Consider the following 21,370-nt stretch of genomic DNA (forward strand, 5'->3'; position numbering starts at 1 on the left):
AGAAAATACTGAAACTCCCTTCCCTTGCCTGTATCTCCCTTCCCACTCTAAAATTTTATACATATTTATAATTGCTGTTTTAAAAGTCCTTGTCTATTAATTCTATCATCTTTGTCATTTCTGGGTCTGTTTCTATTGATGATTTTTTTCACCTAGCTATGGGTTACATTTTCATGGTTCTTTGCATATCTGGTAATTTTTTATGGATATTGTTGAGCAATTTTTATGTTTCATTAAAAGAAGTTGAGTTTTGTTCTGGCAGGCAATCAATTTATTTGGAGATTAACTTGATCATTTTGAAGCTTCTTTTTCAACTTTGTTAAGGCAGGTCTACAATAAACTTTACTCTAGAACTAGTTTTAGTCCTCTTCTTAGGACTAAAACTACAAGTAGGGCCTTTTGGGGATTCTCTGTTGAATTCCCTGAGTGTCAAAAGGCCTTTCCATCCTAGTCAGTCAGAATTCAAACATTTCCCAATCTTTTAAAATTCTGATGGTTTTTCAGCTTAGTTTCTCTGTAGTTGTTCTTTCACTGGTAGCTGTTCTTTGACCTTGTGAAGTCTCACTTTACATATGTATAGCCTAGTACTCAAATCCTCGAAAGAATGCCTATGCAAATTTATGGAATTTTTCTCCTACTTAGTTCCTTCCTCTTTGGTCCTCTGCCCCATAAATTCCAGTTGCTTAATCCTCCCTGAACTCTCATATCTATCTCCTCAGCTCAGCAAGGCTACCATGCTCTGTCTGGGTTCCATCTCTGTGCACCACTGTCCAGTAAATGCCTCTAGCCAGAAAAACTAGGCAATTGTACGACACATCTAGCTAATTCCCTTTTCTCAGACACTGCGGCCTGCATTGTCTGTTGTACAATGTCTGAAAACATTTGTATCATGTATTTTGTCCAGTTTTTTTGGAGGGGAGTGTTTATTATGGAATGGTTAGTCTGGCAACAGTTAATCAGTCACAGCTACAAGTGAAAGTCAAGGCTTTTGATCTTCTCCATTTATTCTATTATTGTCAATTCCTAAAATAATAAGTATCTTTCTATGAATGTGCCTGACTGAGAAGGGGATCACCATTTAATCATTTGAACCAGAAAAAAAAATTAATTCATAAATCATACTGTCATACCTTATCTCCAATTTTCACAGATATATAAACTAGACTGTATAGTCAAATTACTACTGTAATGACTATAATTAGATATGTGATGTAAAGAGATATGGCTGAAAGACTGATTCACAAAATAAAACAAAAGACCTTACCGGGAAAGAGGAAGAAATGAGAACTAAAAATGACTTCCTGGAGAAAAAAGAAGGAATAACTTCTCTGTTTTAGTAAAATTGAAGAGTTTCAGACTTAATAATATAGAAGCCTGCAGTCAATGACAAGATAGGGAGCTGGGGCTTGCTCACTGCTTGACCTTGGGAAAATAAAACATAATCCACTAGAAGATGGCAAATAGAGGCTCAAGTGAGAAAGATCTAAGAGGATTTTTATCATTCCCTCTAAGACTTGAGATGTGATGTGGTAAGGCTAGCCTTATAAAAGAAGTATATCACATGCCCCAGGTGAACATGGGTTTTACCTTAGGAAAAAATGAAATGAACACTTACGACAGAGTTTCAGGAAAATCTTGATGCTGTACAACTTAAATGGGCCACGTTCAGTCAGTTGAAGGCCTAAATAGAAAAACAAATCAACTTCCCTGGAACAGGAAGGAATTCTGCCAGCAGATGGCCTTCACATTTGAACTGCAAAAATCAGCTCTTCCTAGGTCTCCAACCTGATGACCTTCAGACTTGAACTGGAGCATCAGCTCTTCCTGGGTTTCTAGCCTGCCAGCCAACCCTGCAGATTTTGGACTTGCCAGGTTCCATAATCACATGAGCCAATTCCTTAAACTAAATCTCTTTTTATGTATATATATATACACATTCTACTGGTTCTGTTCCTCTGGAGAACCCTGATTAATATAAAAAGTATGCAGGCATTTCATATGCACAGAATACCACAGAGAGATTGTTCTAGTCACAGATACAATGAAGTCAACAACAATTCACACAAGATAAAAGACAGAAACCAAATGTAAACCAGGGAGAAGAAAAATAAAGAGGAAGAGAGAAAATTACATTTGCTTTTTTAGCTGTCACGATTTAACCCATTTGAGCTAAAAAAAAAAAAAAAGACTTTAAATTTAAAAAAAATTAAATTCATCAACTTCTGAAGTATCCAGTTACCATGTTCCCTGTACCTATCCAAGAAAGCACTTCTTTTCCAAATTGAACCAACAATATGGACTACTTTTTTGGAATACTACCTTTTCTCTGTTGCTATAATTTCCAAATGGAATGTTTTGTTTGCCATAACTATCTCCTAAGTCAAGACATGTTCCCATTGCCCAGAACTAGAATTTACTTTCAGGTCCCCTTTCATGCAACCTAGTTAATTAAGCCTTGCTCATCCCTATGTGTGACATATATGACACATATGTGTCATCCCCTTACTCTGAGTGTGATATTTACCTGTAAATATTCATATATCGTCACTCATCCATATTTACTTAGTACCTGTTATGTGCCTGGCACTGAGCTAATTTTTAAGTATAGAATTATGAACAAGACTTATATAGCCCTACCTTCGTAGATCTTATATTTCAGTGGAGAAGACAAATAATCAATAAGGAAATAAATTATAATTGTTATGATGGAAATAAATGGAGTGCTATGAGAGGGGAGAGGTCGCATTTAAGTTGAGACCTGAAGATAAAAAGAAAATAAAAGTGAGGAAAGAACATATCAGAAAACAGCAGAAAAAACTCTGAAGTAGGGAACACTCGGAGTATTTAGAATATATCAGAAAATCTATGTAGTTGGATCCTGATGACTGATGGATAGGGTTGAAATTACAGTAGGATACATAGAGACCAGATCATAAAGGGGTTTATAGTGAATTTATTAGGAAGGATCAAAGCATAAAGCACAAGAATTGCCATTTGTGGAAGTGGCTACAAGCAGAAGAGAATGCATGTGTGGCTGGAGAGTTTGAGAAATATACAATTCCAGCGTGAATACAGTACAGACATAGAGAAGAATGATTAAAATATGATTATAACATAAGCTGAAACATAATCAGTGATATTGAAACCTGCCTGAAAAAGTCATCTGTTAACAAGTCCGAGATATTCTTTAAAGGCACCTCTCCAGCCAGCTATTGGTATGTGCATGGGGGGACAAGAAGGGGCAAAGAATTAATAGATTAAGTTCAGTATCTTCCCGTCACTGCTTCAACAAAGAGTTCTGCCGTTACCTGTTTTGTATATTGGGCTTCCATTTTAAGAAAAGTTTAAAAAATATTTTGAAAAAGTGCTTAAAAACAGCAATTATGAATATGTATTTATGAAAAATATATAATGTTACATAATAAATATGGAGAATATATATAAAATCCTGAAGTGACTCCCACTCCACTAAGAGTAAAAGCGAAGTTCCTCCAATGCCTACACATCCTGCACTCTGCTTACTCTGCTCCTGCCACCCTGTCTTCCTGCTGTTCCTCAATATACCTGCCTTAAGACCTTTGTCCCTGCCTGGAATTGATTTTTCCCAAATAGGCCGAATGACTAATGCCTTCATCGCCTTCAAGTCTTTGCTCAAATGTCATCTTCTCAATGAGACTTGCTCTGACCATTCTATTTTAAAACTACTACACCCATCCCTCAGCATTGCCAATGACCCTTACCTTTATTTACTTCCTTTTCTATAGGATTTATCTCTTTCTAATATACTATTTCACTTACTTATTTATTCTGTTTATTGCTCATTGTGTCTCTCCACCAGAATGTAAGGTCCCTAAAGGCATTGTGGTATATTATTTTACTATTTTATCCCTAACATCTGAAAGTGTCTAACCTTCAACAAATATTTGCTGAATAAATTAATTAATTCATTAAATTAACTGCATTTGGAAATTTGAACAACAATCAAATGTCATATCTAAAGTGGGTAGGATCAAAGTTATATCTTTACCTAGATATGCTGGATCTTCCAATGGATTCCATTAAGGATGGCAATATACTAAACTAATAATATATTTCCAGTCTATGAAATTCTCCTTTGGTTCTGTCATCAATAAAATGAAAAGGAGTTACTGTTTAATAATTAAAAGATAAACATTCTGGATTGGTTTTTCAGAGAAGTATTCAAATTGCATTAAAAATGGTTATCAAACCAATCCAGAATATAGTGACAAATAATACTATTTATTCAGCAACAATTAAACTGTCAAATTTTCTTGGTTATAATCCTGACATGTTCCCTGGCATAGTATTATGAGACATTGCCACAAAATGAGAACCTAGGAAGCATGTATGTTTGCATCTTTGCAGCAGTCATGACAAAGTACGTGAAGATAAGCACACTGACCTACTCCACATCAGCATCACGCATATCTTTAAACTGTACTTTTTCAACAATCATGATAGATTTGTTCTGAAATATCCTCATTCTATTTCTAAATCCTGTATGTAAACAAAGAAAAACATGTAAAAAACAGCTGGCTGAGAATAGCACTGCAGATGGCCACTGCATATGGTCAAGCACTGCACATCTCTGGAATTGCCATGTGCATCCTACATTGTACATGGATTATGATGTAAATGTACCAACAACAACACCCCTGTTCTGCCCTGGAGTTGTGCAGTGTTCACCCCTGGGTGAAGTTCAGAACTAAATGGTCTAGATTGAAACTGAAATCAGTGATCTTTCCTCTTGGAAAAAGTAATTCAAAATTATTGAGCTAATCAATCTTGGACAATGAAATATGAACTGATTTACATTAATATAATATTCTCAAAACATCTACAAGTAACTAAAAAATGGAGACAGTGTTAGAAACACAAGTATCTTAAAATGACTCTATATGATAGATTACAATTCCTCACCCTTGAATCCTTATTTAGTTGGCCATAGGTTTTCTGATAAAGGGCTGAAAATTTGATACCCACAATGATCTTATAGCACCCTCAAGTGGACAAATATTAAACTGACAATGTTTTTCTTGAAGTGTTGGTCTGTGACATGAAAAATAAAAAGAGGATGGTGGAATCCTTTCAAACAAAGACTACCGAATGAATGAAGATATACCAACTTTTATCAGAAGAGCTCATAGTTTGAATTATTTTTTTAATAATAAGGATATATTTGGGGTTCAGCTAACCAAACTTTTTCTTTAGTATTCCTCTTTCTTCCTTGAGTCAACTAGGGTGACTCTGAACAGAACTTTGAACAGAATAAAGCTAACTGCTTTATATGGTACCAAATCTGTAATCTAAACTTCTTGCACCATGTGATTATAAATTAAATAAAGTGATCTCATTTTAAGAAAAAAGGTTCAAGGCTATCTTTAGATATTAAAATAATAATAGATATTTTTTAAATAAAATGTTTCATATATACATTTACAAACTACATCCTTAAAGAGCATGGTTTCAGCTGATGCTGTAAACCGTACGATGTGGTAGAAAGAGTACTAGATATAAAAGAAGACAATGTGGATTCTAATGTTAGTTTTTGAACAAATTATTAACCTCCCCATATCTGTTTGTTCATTTTTAAAATGCAGAGTAGAAAGAACAGAGGCACTAGTTGGTGGCTTCTTAGCATACTAGTCAAGATTCTTAGTTCTAAACCATTTCACCTCAAGCTGGCTTACGCAACAAAAAGAGATTTTTTTTTTTTTTTTAAGAAAAGGAGAGAAAAATGCTGAAAAATTACATGGAGGAATATTAACATATTCCTAGGGTCTTAATTAGTTTTATCTACCCTTTCCTGATACACATATCCCATCCTTAACCCCAGATGAGGATGAGGCTTTGTTGAAATTGTTTACATCAGAGTCAAACTAGAAAGAACCTGTCTATAAACATTTCTTATAGTCATAGATTATTTGTGTAGGTCCTTCCCAAATGGTAATATTCAAGTTTCTGAGATCCAGATAGACTTTATCTTCTGCATACAGTGTCACTAGCAGCTGTGCAAGTTATTTTGGGAAACTTGGGGGATCTAAGAATAGCTTCTTTGATATGCTGCTTCTGCCTCAGCTTTATGTGGCTACCTTGCTTCAGCTAAGTTTTTGTGTTCTTTGCTCAATACATCAGGCATTTAATCTGTGTGTGTGTGTGTGTGTGTGCGCACGCGCGCACACTCATACAGAGGAGGCAATGGGGGTCTCTTCCCACTAAGCTTACATAATATGTATGTAATGACATGCTTACATAATATATGTACAATGCTTACATAATATATACGTCCATAACTAAAATGCTCACATAATATATATGTCCATAACTAAAATACCTCTACCTACCTCACTTCCACACTTGCAGTCCCCAGAATGTATCTTGCTTTTCCTCACCTCTACTTCTTTAATGATATTGCTCCCTCCTCCTGTAATGCACATACTTGTCTCCTCCTCTCCTCTTACCCCCAATAACCCCCGCAACCTCATCCCCCATAAAAAGGGATCTAAACAGATACTTAGTAGGTGTCGACAATAGTGCTCACCACTGTTCCATATTTGTTTCTCCTTATGTCTGCTCCTCTATTGGATTTGTGCCACTCAAGAATCTGGCATTTTTTCATCTTCATATTTCCAGAGCCTAGAAAGAGTTTGTTAAAAGATGTACATGTGTGCTTACTTAAAAATTAAATTTGACATCACAATAAATAGTCCCAGGATCCAGACACCAAAGATCTGACATCTTGAGTGCCCTGCCCTCTCTTCCCTCTCACAGATTCATTTAATTATTTATGCTGCTTAATCTGGAAAAGTTATTGAGAAACATTTTTCTTAAGATCAAACTAGTAAACAAAAAATTTCATTAAGATATTGAATAGTGTTTTCTTTCTATGTCCACTTTGAGAACCCCCATGTGTGGGACTGGTTTCCCCAAGATGAGAAGCTAAACTAATCTCCTCATTTTCTCTCCTCACAGCTTCCAATCCTCCCTCAAAGAGCCAGTGCTTGTCCCCTCCGAAGTCAAAGGTTATCTATCCCAGCAAAAAAGGAATTCAAATACACCTATAAATGTAAAAGTCTTACCCTCATGTGAGAGTGGTATTTGGGAAGTGAAGAACAAGGTTGCCTCTGGTACTTAACTACTGTGACTACTGCCATTTAAAGCCAGCACTAACCACATATTAAAAAAAAAAAAAAAAAATCCCAGATGGAATTTCGATTACACCTGCTTGAAAGTTTATTTTTTCTATCACTACTCTGTACACAGCAAGCATTCAATAAATGTCACTCTTGATGAACACTGCCTACTCTCTAAAAGCAGATACTTTCTCTTACTTCCATGGCCATACCATAGCAATTTTAGATGCTCAAATTAGAGTGGTTGGAGGTTACTCTGGTGTTGGAATTAGGAAAAAGAGTAGATGTCCCATAGTGATGAAGTGCTACCCAAGAATGGCCTCATAAGGTAGCATTCTGAGGGCAGTTAAGTGCCACTGTCCGGCATCTGGTTCTCAGACACTGAGCTTCTCAGTCCTTCCAGAGATGATTAGATCCTTAATAACAGATGAACTCTAACTAAAATTACATATTTTATTTACGGGAATGTCCAGATAGTTCATTTTTAATAGTCGGCTTTTCAGTGACAGAACCCTTTTTCCTAAAAACAGCCATTCTCTATAGTTAAACACAAATCAGTCTGTACTACTGACTAAACTTTCCTGATATGCCCACACTGGCTTGAAATTTATTATCTTTTAAACTTGAATTCTTCTTTGTTGCATTTTCTCAAGTCTCGGTAAACCATTTGCTGATTTGCGAGGATTTTTCACAAAATAGCGTGGCAGCATACACTATATTCTGGGCTGGGTCTTCTATTCAGGTGCTGAAACAGTGAAGGGCAAATTCATCTCCCCAAAGACACACAGCTGGAGAGGGGGCAGAATAACTGCTACCATTTAATTTTCTTCAAGAAGACTATACTAAATTACACATAGTTAAGTGGTACAAATTTTAATATATTGAAATAAATTTATATTGAAATAAAACTCTCAAAATTAAAGTAAGTTAGTCCTTCTATATGATAAAAATATTCTCTCCAGCAACTCTGCCTGTGAAGGTCTATTAAAATCGAGATGACATTGAGCAATTTATTGAGGCTCTCTGGGCCTATTTCCTCAATCTCTAAAATAAGAGTATATGAGATACACCCCATAGGTAACAAGAAAAAAAAAAACCTAAGTCACAATTACCTTTGAAAATCACTCGAATTACCCTTAAGAAGAGTATACTGACTTTAGCATACACAAGGCCATACAGTAAATCTTATGGGCACTAAATTCTGAGAAACCACTTAGGTAAACTTAAAAAATGTTAAAAAGAAAGTATATATGCACGTGTCTGGGCATTAAAGCCATCTGGTTTTAAGTTAACGCTAAAATAACAATGAATGGGTTATGGAGAATACAACGCGAATGCTTAATAAATGTTACTGTCCTTCCTTTACTGTACCCTTTAGCCTATCAGGAAATCTCCCAAAGCAGTTATGCCTGAGACATAAGTAGTGATTCCATCCAGCGAGTACTTTGAGAGAACCTTTGGAACTCGTTTGGAGTTCTCACCTGTTCGGGCACTGGCACTTAAACCCGTCTCACTAAATTGAAGAATGAATTGTTATGTACCATAGAGTAGAGCTCAGGCCATTGCAATGTAATGTAATAATAACGCCATGGAAATTTTAAAAAGTAAACTCGTCACACACATCACCACCTCGGAGCCGTGGTCAGCCTCTAGCTTGGAAAACGCGCAGCCCAACCCTTCCGGCTTCCGTACTCTCGCTCAATTTCGCGAGACAGAGGCAGAGTCCGCTGCGCCGCCACTTAGAGGGCGCTTCCGGGAGGCAACTCAAAGCGTCTGCGATGTGTGCTTCCGGCGGCTTCTAGGCGTTTGCTCAGCCTCCGGCACAACGGCGCTAAGGTAGGAGGCACGGAACCGAAGGGCTAGGAGCCCACCGGTATTTGAGCCCCGCAGTCTCTAGCCATGGACCGAGACCTTCTGCGGCAGTCACTGAATTACCACGGGCCGTCATTGCTCTCCCTGCTCCGGAGCGAACAGCAGGACAATCCGCATTTCCGGAGCCTTCTAGGATCGGCGGCCGAGCCTGCCCGGGGCCCGACGTCCCAGCAGCCGTTACAGGGCAGGTAATGGGACCGCGGCGACGCTGCGAGACGGGGGAGGGGACGCAGCTCTGGGCCCCGCTACCGCAGCCGGGCGGGTGAGTCCAGCGTGGCCGTGAGCACGTGAGGATTGCGGCGCTGGTACAGAGGGCTGGATGGAGGGTCCGCGCTCCTGTTGAGGGCATTGCGGGATGCGAGATGCGGGATGATATTTTTCTCTGATAATTGCCTAACAGAGTCGCAGATTCTTTAGCTAAAATCCTTTGGGCTTTTGTATCTGGGGCTGCGGGCGTCACTTATTAAGTTTCCTCGCCCTCCACCTACAGGCTGGCGAGTGAGAGAATCCCTGGTTAAAACTTTTTTTCGGAGGGTGTGTACGGACAGAAGCTTAGGATGGACCCCATTGGTTAATGAAATCCATGAGCAGAAACTTGAACACACGGAAAGGTTTTGCAAATAAACCAGTTTTCATAAATTTTGTTTCTTTTTAAGAAAGGAGAAGAGAGTTGACAACATTGATATACAAAAATTCATTTCCAAAAAAGCGGATCTGCTTTTTGCACTTCCCTGGAAATCAGATGCACCTGCAACTTCTGACATTAATGAAGACAATGAAGGTGAGTTGAGTCTTAAAATCTTTTGATTGCAGATGGTTTTAACTACTTAAGATAAAGCTGAACACAAACTATTGTAATTTTGTTAATTATTTTTTCAGATCATTATGCAGTCATGCCACCTTTAGAGCAATTCATGGAAATACCTAGCATGGATCGGAGAGAGCTATTTTTCCGAGATATTGAGCGTGGTGACATAGTGATTGGAAGAATTAGTTCCATTCGGGAATTTGGGTTTTTCATGGTGTTGATTTGTTTAGGCAGTGGCATCATGAGAGATATATCCCACTTAGAAATCACAGTAAGTTACTCACTTTTCATTTCTTTGATTGCTTCTGCTTTCTATGGTCATTTAAATGCAAGAATTGTGTCTGCATTCAGCTGTACTTACGCGTACCTGCTTACACTTTCAAGAATTAATAAATATTAATTGGAGAAAAATAAAGTACCTTTTCTTACTAAAAGAATTATTAGCAGTGATAGAATTTCGTTTTGGGGTTTTTTTTATAGTCCCCTTGGTTGGCAGGGGTGGAGTCCCTTTTCATACGTTCAAAGAGATATCAGTGAGTGGTGAGATTGATTAGTATTTGGACTTACTTTTCCTAGCTGAACATGTTTTTAATTATTTAGTATTTGGCATTCGACACTTCCATGTGGATAATTTAAAAATAAATTCCTGACCCATTTATTTATTTACAGTAATTAAATGTGATTTGTACATTATAATATGATACTTTGCCAAAGATGAATAGTCCTGAATTTGAAATGTGTCACTTTAAAAGGTTTGATATTTGCTGTCTATCAAAGCAGATGAAAAGGGAAGAAAAGCAAAAAGTGTCATAGACTGGATTACAGACAAACTTTGGAATATTCACATTTCATTTAATTGGAATTTTCATACTTACTGGACAGTTTTTAGTTTCATTTTTAACAAGTGCAAGATATCTTTTTGTTTCATAATCCACTTATATTTGCTTCCTAACAGTAATTGCAAATTTCATGAGATTTTTCGAGCTGAAATTTCAGCAGTTTTTAAACTAATTTCATTAGTTTTCTAACTGAACCAAGAAACTTGTTTTATTGTATTTTGGCATAGAAGTTACTTATAATTAAAATCTTTATTTAAATTTAGACCTTAGGGCGCTGGTTGCTTTTTAAAGTTTATGTCAACTATTAACTGTTTTTACTGAACAACTAGGATAAAAGAAGACCCTTTTCACCGAAGAATGGAACATCTGTTTTAAAATACTTCTCATTGCAGGCTCTTTGTCCATTAAGAGATGTACCTTCTCACAGTAACCATGGGGATCCTTTATCATATTACCAAACTGGTGATATCATTCGAGGTGATCAACTTTATCCTAATAAAAAAGTAACAGTTGTCAAGATTGTTGTTTTTATTAATTTTGAAAATATAGATTAATGAGAATAGTGTTTGAAAGGTTTTTGTTTTGTTTTGGTTTGCATTTTCTTGTTAATCAGCTTGGTTTTCTCATTTTTTTTAAGCTGGAATCAAGGATATTGACAGATATCATGAAAAGCTTGCAGTATCTCTATATAGCTCATCTCTTCCACCACACCTATCTGGTGTTAAATTAGGTGTGATTAGTTCTGAAGAGCTTCCTTTGTACTACAGGTAATTTATCCACATTATTTCAACAGCAGTTAATTGCAAAACAGTTTCTTGACTAAAAAATAGCAAATTTTATCCAACTTCTGACAACAGAGTAGAATTTTAATTTCTCTTATTTCAAAGTATGCTCATGTATTTATATAAACTTTAAATTTCTTCAAACTTAACAAAAGGAATGAAGTCATGATATTGCCACACATACAAAAGTGGTATCAGTATTTAATGTAATAATGATATTTCTTTAATAGAAATGGAATTTTATTTCTCTAATAGAAATGGGACATGCTAATTATGTTTATGATTTTTATATTGTGATTCTTATATTTTTTAAGGAGGAGTGTTGAACTAAATAGCAATTCTTTGGAATCCTATGAAAACATCATGCAGAGTTCCTTGGGATTTGTTAATCCAGGAGTAGTTGAATTTCTTCTAGGAAAACTAGGAATAGATGAATCTAATCCACCATCTTTAATGAGAGGCCTACAAAGGTATAGTAAATTGGTGTTATTCTATTAAGTGATAAGGTGATGGTGCTGAGCTCAAAAGCTGCATAACCGAGGGGTGTATTTGACTATCCTAAGCCTGGTGGCAGCAACATGCCAAAAGTTAAATAAACTAGGTGATCCCATCTCCTGGAATTGAGTCCTATCAATGATTAGATATGTACCATGTGACCAAGTAGACAAAGATTCAGAAAATTTATAAGAATTTTGTGTATATGCTAAAGAAAAATGTTTAGGAATAAGTCATTCCTGAGAGTTAAAGAACTTTTCTTTGTAAATGCAATACAGATTTCTTGCTTGAGATTCACTTTTTCAATGTTGAGTTTTAACCTTTCAGGCAAAGTGAACTAGTTACAAAAAAAAGTATACAGTTTGATTTGACTTTTATTTTCTTTAATAGCAAAAATTTCTCTGAAGATGATTTTGCTTCTGCATTAAGAAAGAAACAGTCTGCATCTTGGGCTTTAAAATGGTATGAAGACTTTGTCTTTCAACAATTGCATTGTGTAGGGTAAAGCAAGGATTATGTCATCGTTAAGACCAAATTTGTTTATAAATGAATTAAAATGCCTTTTTGACATTAGCTTTCTTATAGATGTAAATAGTGTTATGTTGTAAACTTAACAGACTTAAGCTAACATTTTAAATTTTTTTCAAAAGGAATTAGTATATTGATATGTAGATTTCACACATATTTGTTATGCAACTACCCAAAGGCAGAATGCTTTTTAGGTATTTGGAAAGTATTAAAGAATAAATATTAGCCAAATTTAATGTGCTTTAAAAATTTAGCCATATTAACATTTTGTTTGGATATTCTGTGAAATGTTTGTGATGCTCTACAAATGTCTTTTTAGTGTGAAGATTGGAGTTGATTATTTTAAAGTTGGACGCCATGTGGATGCTATGAATGAGTACAATAAGGCTCTAGAAATAGACAAAGAAAATGTGGAAGCTTTGGTAGCTCGTGGAGCATTGTAAGTGGATCATGGGTTTTAAGAAATATTTACAAGGTAAATATGTACGAAATTTATGAATAGCTCACAAGATAAACCCCTCTAATTTTGTTTCCTATCTCTAGATATGCAACGAAAGGAAGTCTGAACAAAGCAATAGAAGATTTTGAGCTTGCATTGGAAAACTGTCCAACTCACAGGAATGCAAGAAAATACCTCTGCCAGACACTTGTAGAAAGAGGAGGGCAGTAAGTGTCAGATTTGTTTAATAGAGATCTAATATTCAACCAACTGCTATAAAATTTTGAACTTCACATAAGAAAATAACATCTTTAATCACTTAATTCAGAACACTCTTAGTTTCAAGTTTGAAAATGTTTTTTAAATAGTTATTTTTCTTATTGGGGTTCTTTATAATTAGAGATATTTTCGTATCTTGAGTTCATTGTTCTGAATATATATCTTTATTACACAGAAATATAAATGTAAAGGTATAAGAAATTAGGTGGGTATCCTTTTCCTGGGCATACACTAGAAGCTTTGTTTTAAAAAAGACAAGAAGTTAACTTACAGTTTATTTCATCATTTTACTAGGATGCCAGAAATATGAATCGAAAGCTACTGTTGTTAATTACAAATAAGATTTACTGTTATATTCGGTTTATTGCACTACTCTGTCCAGCAAAATCCAAAAATTCAGATTAAATGGAAGAGCAAATCATTAAGAACAAACACTGTCACTTATGTTACTCTCCTGAGATGCCGGCATAATACTTGGTATATAGTTTTATTATAAATCTTTAATAATTAATAGATTAGTCTAATATATAAAATATTTTGAAGAAACAATACTTCAGATGTAATTTGCTAACAGCCTGCTTTAATAATTAAAAACCAGTTTATAATTAATAGCATCTTTTTGCTGTTGATTTTTTGTTTGGTTTTTGGTTTTTGTTTTTTTGTTGTGACATTGGTTAATGAAATCCAGTAAGTTTCAGGTGTACAATTTTTAAAACTAGAATTATCTCTTCTCTGTTTCATGAATTTGCCTGATTATTCTTCAGCTTGTATGATCATACTAGAATTCTAAATTAATGAGATTTTGCAATATTTGTTTTTAACTCATAAGAACTTTTGCTTGGACCCAAGTGATTGGAGCAGACTTTTACTTTCTCAATAGGTAGATAGTACCAACTTAGACGTAATTGCCTTATTACCCTTGTATTGGTGTCTTTGTACTAAGTGAATGGCAACACCATCTATCCATTTACACAGGCCAGAAACGTTGATCCTCTTTGACTGGTCCTTTCCTCCTCATACCCAGTCTGACACAAAAGTTATCCCATTAAAGCCATTGGAGTTTTCTTTGTTTATTCATTTACAGTAATTTCTTTTTCTTCCTTTATAAAAACTGAAAATAGTTTGTAAAATCCTACTCCAGACTTTCTGATTTTTCATAGTATAAGCTTCTGAGCATCATCTAATAATTATCCAGTCTAGAAGCTAATTGCAATATACACATATGAGTTGTTATTTCCAACTTTAACAGTGAATATTCTGGGAAAATATTTCTGTAGAAAGGAAAATTTTTCATGAACTACTAGGAAAAGCCAGCCTATATAATAATATGCTAAAGCTCAAGATCATACTAAATTTAGGATATCAATAATGTGTTTTAATATATCATATTAAAATGCCAATGCTGGACTTGCAGTATGTTTTTAGTTACCACTGATGGATTCCTATTTGTCTTTTGGATTTGGGATTTATTTTGTTTAAACTGAGATATGATTGACATAACATATTAGTTTTAGGTATACAACATAGTGGTTTAATATATTAAAGTGATCACCACAGTAAGCCCTATTAACATCCATTATAACACATAGTTGCAAACTTTTTTTATTCTGGTGAGAACTATTAAGATCTCTCTTAGCTTTCAAATGTACAACACGGTTTTATGAACAATGGTCAGTCACCATGCTGAACATTACATCCCCAAGACTTATAACTGAAAGTTTATACCTTATGACCACTTTTACCCATTTCAGCCACCCCCTACCCCCACTTCTGGCAACCACCAATCTGTTTGGTGTTTTTGTACTGTTTTATGTGGTTTTATGTGAAATAGTAAAACATAAGATTTAGGTATTGTTCAATTAAGAAAATAATTTGCTAAACATGGTTTTTCTCCAATAAGCCTCTGACCTGTATGCATGTTTGAAGACTTTGTTTTTACAAAAAGCTAAATCTTCCTCTCAAAATTAGGTTAGAAGAAGAAGAAAAGTTTTTAAATGCTGAAAGTTACTATAAGAAAGCTTTGGATTTGGATGAGACTTTTAAAGATGCAGAGGATGCTTTGCAGAAGCTTCATAAATATATGCAGGTGATTCTTTATTTCCTCTTAGAAATTTAGTGATATATGAAGTTAATACCAAAACTTAACTTTCTTCTTCAGAAAACAATTCTAGATTACTTAAGGCATTATGAAAAGTTTCTTTGTAGATACAGCTTTTCCTAATTGGGTTTGACATTGCTTCTTAGTGCCTCTTCTTTTTTGTTACTACTCAAAAGTAAAAATACCTCTATGAGAAAATTCAGATTGCCTAAATTTGGTATGTAGTTTTTGAGTACTGTCCCTGTAGTGAGCTTTCCTGGTGATTACAAAATTAAGTAATGTAATCGAGCTAATTCTAAAAATCTTTTTGAGAGATATTTTAAACTGTCTTTTCCTGTAATACTGATGATGATGTTTTCTCATGCATTTTCTTCTGAATTGGACCATTGCTGCTGTGTCTGTGACATCTGGTGCTGCTCATCCCCATCCTCAAACTGGAAAATGATTTCTTATGTAATCATGCATCCAACTGGGCTGTGCTATTTTTTAAATGGTTTGTATTTGAACATGGTGATTTTCCCCCTCAATTCATCTTAATGGAATTTCTTTATTTGAATTTTATAAAATGTGTCCTATTTAAAAATTTTTTCAATTTTCTAAAATAATTTTTATACATTCTTTCCCTTTCTTGCACTCTGGGTCATGGGTACCAATGCAATGGCTTCCCCGTTTTTCATGGAATACCAACTGCAATATGGTCCTCAATACTGTTCTGGCTATTCCAATGATTAATGCCAAACACCTGTATGATTAATTTTTATACATTAAAAATACTTGTTTAATGCTGGATATATGGTGATTTGGGTATACCATATTTGATTTCTGGTGGGGGGGGTGGGGGTTTTTTTGAAAACTGGGTTTTATATATTCTGCTTTTTTTAACGTGTGGTTTTTTCCGATATCTGGGTTCTAAAAGAAATCTTTGGAATTAAGAGAAAAACAAGCTGAAAAGGAAGAAAAGCAGAAAACAAAGAAAATAGAAACAAGTGCAGAAAAGTTGCGTAAGCTCTTAAAAGAGGAGAAAAGGTAAACTATAATATTCGGTATTTTTGAACTTAAAGCAACCACTGAGTTGAACCAAAGTGCCATATGGAGGTAAAGTAAGTAAAAATGTAAAAGTATTTCAGATCATAACAATTATTCTAGCAATTATACCACAAATATTTCTATAAAAGAAATTAAAGTAGAATCTAAGGCTAGAAATCTGGAGGAAAAAAACCTCAAAAATAAAATATATATAGTTATTTTAACTACCTGTATTTTAGGGAGCAATGTTTTAGAAATAGAGCAGCAGGGGTAGTTTTGTTCTCCAGGGACATTTTTAGTTGTCATACAGGTGAAGTGCTACTGGCATCTAGTGGGCAGATGTCATGAGTGCTGCTAAACATCCTACAATCTTTTAGGACCCCTGCCACCCTACCCTCTCAACAAAATGCCATTAGTGCTGAAGCGAAGGAACTATGCTCTAGAGATAGGCATCTATTAAACTTCAATTCTTTCCTGTATATGTTCAGGTTCTTATTTTTATGTTAATGTTGGAAATGTCACTGTCTTTCAGAAATGGATTTGTTTACAGTGACAGCTGTCTACAAAAATATTTTTTCCCAAAAGTGGTGCTTGATGGTAAAATTGAATCTTAAAGTAACTAAGAGTCTTATAATAATTACTTATCCAAGCCACCGCTTTTATGAAATCTTTAAAGAGAACAGAGTGGAAGTAAAATCTTTATGGATAAACATTTTGTACGTAACATATCTGATGAATTAACTACTTTTTTTAGGCTAAAGAAGAAAAGAAGAAAATCAACTTCTTCCTCTTCAAGTGTTTCTTCTGGTGATGAATCAGTTTCTTCATCGTCCTCTTCCTCTTCTGATCACAGAAGGCACAAGAAACATAAGAGGAACCGTTCTGAGTCTTCTCGAAGTTCCAAAAGGCATTCAGCTAAGGCATCCTCAAATCAGGTAGATCAGAATAAGAAAGATGAGTGGTTCCCAGTTCCAGCCAATACTTCAGCATCTTTTCTTAACCAAAGACAAGAAGTGGAAAAACTACTGGAAAAGCAGGATAGGGTTCCATATCAAAAGAAACAGATAAAAGAGAAAGATAGATGCCCTCTCTCTTCATCTTCAGTTGAAATTCCGGATGATTTTGGAGGTAGGTCTGAAGATCCAAGAGATTTTTATAATAGCTATAAAACTCAGGCAGGGAGTAGCAAAACAGAAAAGCCATATAAATCAGAAAGACATTTTTCCAGTAGAAGAGATCCCTCAGATTCCTTCTGTAGGAATCCAGAGGACAAGATAAAAATTTATGGTTATAGAAAAATTGAAAAAGATATAGAAGGAAAAAAAGAGCACTATAGAAGGTGGGAGCCAGGTTCCATGAGGTGTTCTACTTCACCAGCAAGCTCAGACTACTCTTCAAAATCAGTTGAAAAATATAAAAAATATACTTATTGTGGATCACGTGATTTTAGTAGACATGAGCAAAGATACCAAGTAAGTAAAAATCAAGGAGAATATGAAAGAGAGGATAATTATGAGGAGGATATTAAAACAGAGTTTCCAGAAGAAGATGGACTAAATAGCAAGGAGCATTCAGAAAGTGGAGTTAAAAAAAATTTACCTCCAAATTTGCTCAATATATTTAATCAGATAGCTGCATTTGAGAAAGAAAAAGGAAATAAGCAAAAAAATTAATATGTCAAGGGAATCAGCACTGTTATACTAAAGGCTGTTAATAAAAGTTTAGGACCTTTTAATCATAACAATCTAGTGTGGAAGTCTCTGCTCCTAAAGTTATTTTACTTGTAGAGATTGCAGAAAAATGCTTTTCAGTTATTCTCAAAGTATATTTGTTTTAGTTGTAGGTCCCCTTTTTCACAGCTTGATTTTTTAGTCTTTTCATGTTCATGCACAGTATTTCTTACTCTTAAGATTTAAACCATTTAAAGATGATTATCGAGGTATTGTTTCTTCATTGTATTATGGTTAATGAGAATTCTTTGAATCCACCTTAACCTGCTGTTTGAGAGAAAATTAAATTTGTACACTAAACACTTGGGGCATTTTCATCAAAAATTATTTCATTCTCTCTCTTGTTTATTTAAAAGCCCTCAGCTTTTAAAAGAGAGACATTTATTTGAACGTTCCTTAGATCTCATTTTATATTCATCGTCTGTTTAAATATTAAAATTTTTGCATAACTTTTAAAATGGTAGACAGACTATCTAATTGGCCTCTAAAGCCTAATTTACTTAAAAACGTTTTATATACCAGCTTAACAAGTACCTTAGGAATAAAGCCATGAAAATTTGATAGGAGTTCATTTTGTTTCTTTTCTATTTATTTTTACTTTATTGCTAGAATTATAGCCCTAAGAAATGTTTTTTTAACTTTAAATATTTTTAAAATCTTAGAGACTATATTCCTGGCAAGAATTTTTCTCTAATGGAAAGAAAATTAGGAAACTGTCTTAGTATTGTAGATGTCCAGTTGGGAACAGATTGGTCATATTTTTAAAATTCTTGAGATGGCACCGCTCCCCTGATGCCTCCTTTCTCAAGGTGTGAATAAATGACTAGGCCAATAGCCTGGTTTTACTCAGAATAAATTCTAGCAACTAGAGCTAACGAAAGGACAGGGATTGTAAGGATTTTTCCCAAATTATTGAAAACATTATAGTGTATTATTTGGGAAACAGATAAGAGTCATATGTGTTGAATTTATAATGGTCTTCAGCGTCTCTAAGATTATAGACACTAAATGACAATGGACCTTTAATACTATCACTCATGATGACACTGGATGGATGAGTTGGGGGATAGGTGAGTATCCATCCACAGAGGTCTAAGAAAGACACTTTCAGTCCTTGTTCTGTCTCGCTGTTCTTGCCAACAGTAAAATAACAAAATTTAAGCATAACTGGGCACGTAGTATTTGTAACCTTCAGACTAGTGATAGGAGCCTAATGATTTAGCTGAAATTTGTTTTACAATAGAACAGAGAAAGAAACTGGTCAAAAACGATAGGTAGTAACAGGAAGAATTGGTCAGTTGCTTTGCACCAAGAAACTCATCTTAAAAGTGTCCCTAGTTCTTTCTGTGTATTAATAGCTTGGGTATCATTTCCATTAGTCTCCCGTAGTAGCCTTAAAGAGTAAAAACTCTTGACATAGCCCTTGACCTTTAGGAATTCCTAGTACAACATCAGAATTTTACACACACCGTTTTAATTTTAACAAAATCCCTTAATGTTTTCAGGAAACACATCAGCAAAAAAAAATAGTATTGGGGATATATCTGTCAAGAATCTCTAGTGATATCTTAAGCAATTTTTTTTCCTTAACATCTTTATGTCAATAGTTTATACATACCCAGGCTTCTCTTGGTTTCCATAAGTAGATGACTTTCTAACACAACAGATAGATGTTAAGATGGCTCCAGATTCAGGGATAATGGAATGACCCCTTGTCTTACCATTTAGCATTGTTACACTGAAGTTGGAAGAGTTAAATGTAGACTTGTATGCTGGCTGGAGAACCTAACCATTCCACAAATATCGTGCTAGCCTTTGGGTGGTGATTCAATAACAGAAGTTATTATGCAGTTTCTCTGTGTCAGGCCATGTGCATTTTATATATATTATCTGATTATTTCAGTAAACTTGTGATGCAAGTAACTGGTACTGTCGATATTATAACTGAGGAAAAAAGCATAGAGAACTAACTTGCCCAAGGTCACAAAGCTAGTAAGACTCAATCCCTGCCTTCATAGAACAGTATGTAATATTATTTCAAGTTTCAAGTAATTTACAAAGTAATATAGGGCAAAAAATAAGAATTTCGGTGAACATAAAAAGTGATTTAAGATTAATCGGTTTTTATATGTTTCAGCCAAAAAATTGTTATCCAGCTTTTCATCTAGCTTTTTCATCCATCTTATTCATTGGACTTGGCTATACCTTTTGCTGGTTGTTTCTAAAAGTGATATTTTCAAATAATGATCAGGAGAAACAGGTTTACCACTGCTACTGCCTTTCAGAAGGAACGACAAATGATAGTTCTAAAGAATGGCAATTATAACATTTTTTTCCAAGGTTTGAAGGAGACGATACTCATTTAAGTACTTAGATTCTAATAGACTTGAAAAACAGTTTAATAACATTATACTGATACTCCACACTATTCCAGGAGTTCAAAGTGTTGGGTACATGTTACAATGGAGTATTAACTGGAATAACTAATTCTATATCTTGTGGTCTACTTCCACTATAAATTTATGGAATTCCTATTGCAAATCGAATCACACCTAGCTTTGTTTATTAAATCAAGAAAATTTTGAAATACATTCTTTATGTTTGGTTGTCTGTATCTAAAGAGCAAAATCTTTAATGTGTTTGACTTCTCTCAGGATCAGAGCAGAATAATTCCTAAAAATTTAAGCTACATTTTTATTGATGTACAGTGTTTCTCTTTCCTGTCAATTGGTTTTTTTGGTGGAGGGGTGAGGGTAATGCTATTTTTTGGTTAAAATTTTTTAAATTATACCAAAAGAGGAAACTAATAGATTTCTCCCCCAAAAGTCTGGAAAATGTTTCTTTCAAGAAAGAAAACCTAATTTCAGGATCTTCTAGGGTAAATAAGAATTTTAGTAGTGCAATGAACTCTTTATAGTACAATGAATCTTTAGAAATTTCTTCCTGAAAAGATTCTGTTACATCTTTCAGGAAAAAAAGCGTAGTTTCATGGCTAGTGTGAAGTAATAAAGTGAACTATTTTCTAATATAACATTAAAATAACAGTGAAAAACATAATTTTCCGTTTGTATAACATGTAGCATTGTTAAAATCTATAACTGCTTTCCTTCTTTGTGAAGAAAATAATCAGAAAAAGGATAAGAAAATTAAACATTTCCTTGGCTTATTTGGACACAATTGCTTGACTTTTTTTTTTTAACTATTAATTTTTACATTTTCCACTGGATAAAACTTTTGTCTGTATCTTTCCTAACACTATTTCAGTAGGACTCTATATATCATTATACAGTATCCAAAAGCATACAGTGGAATTTACTATT

At 34.6% G+C, this 21,370-nt stretch overlaps 1 protein-coding gene and 1 long non-coding RNA gene across 3 annotated transcripts in view; one reads left to right on the top strand and one right to left on the bottom strand.

Moving 5' to 3' along the window:
• The window catches only part of LOC112474095, an 11,516-nt gene extending 2,670 nt beyond the window's left edge, over positions 1-8,846 (bottom strand). Inside the window, exons 1-3 of one of the 2 annotated variants that reach the window (XR_003044272.1) lie at positions 8,636-8,846; positions 6,563-6,657; positions 1,616-1,681 (exon numbers count right to left, since the gene is read on the bottom strand). This is a non-coding gene — a long non-coding RNA (uncharacterized LOC112474095). Of the gene's footprint in view, positions 1-1,615; positions 1,682-6,562; positions 6,658-8,635 lie in introns of those variants that run through there. The other variant, XR_003044271.1, reaches the window with a different exon arrangement.
• A 37-nt stretch (positions 8,847-8,883) lies between these two features.
• On the top strand, positions 8,884-21,222 carry TTC14 (tetratricopeptide repeat domain 14). Its single transcript, XM_006925749.3, has 12 exons — positions 8,884-9,214; positions 9,683-9,807; positions 9,906-10,105; positions 11,066-11,150; positions 11,311-11,440; positions 11,770-11,925; positions 12,341-12,412; positions 12,798-12,917; positions 13,022-13,144; positions 15,165-15,282; positions 16,211-16,320; positions 17,075-21,222. The coding sequence occupies exons 1-12, from the start codon at positions 9,054-9,056 to the stop codon at positions 17,991-17,993; spliced, it is 2,319 nt and encodes a 772-aa protein (XP_006925811.1). The 5' UTR covers positions 8,884-9,053; the 3' UTR covers positions 17,994-21,222.
• The last annotated feature ends 148 nt before the right edge of the window (positions 21,223-21,370 follow it).

This window comes from Pteropus alecto, unplaced genomic scaffold, assembly GCF_000325575.1.
Source record: "Pteropus alecto unplaced genomic scaffold, ASM32557v1 scaffold88, whole genome shotgun sequence".
Classification (NCBI taxonomy): Eukaryota; Metazoa; Chordata; class Mammalia; order Chiroptera; family Pteropodidae; genus Pteropus; species Pteropus alecto.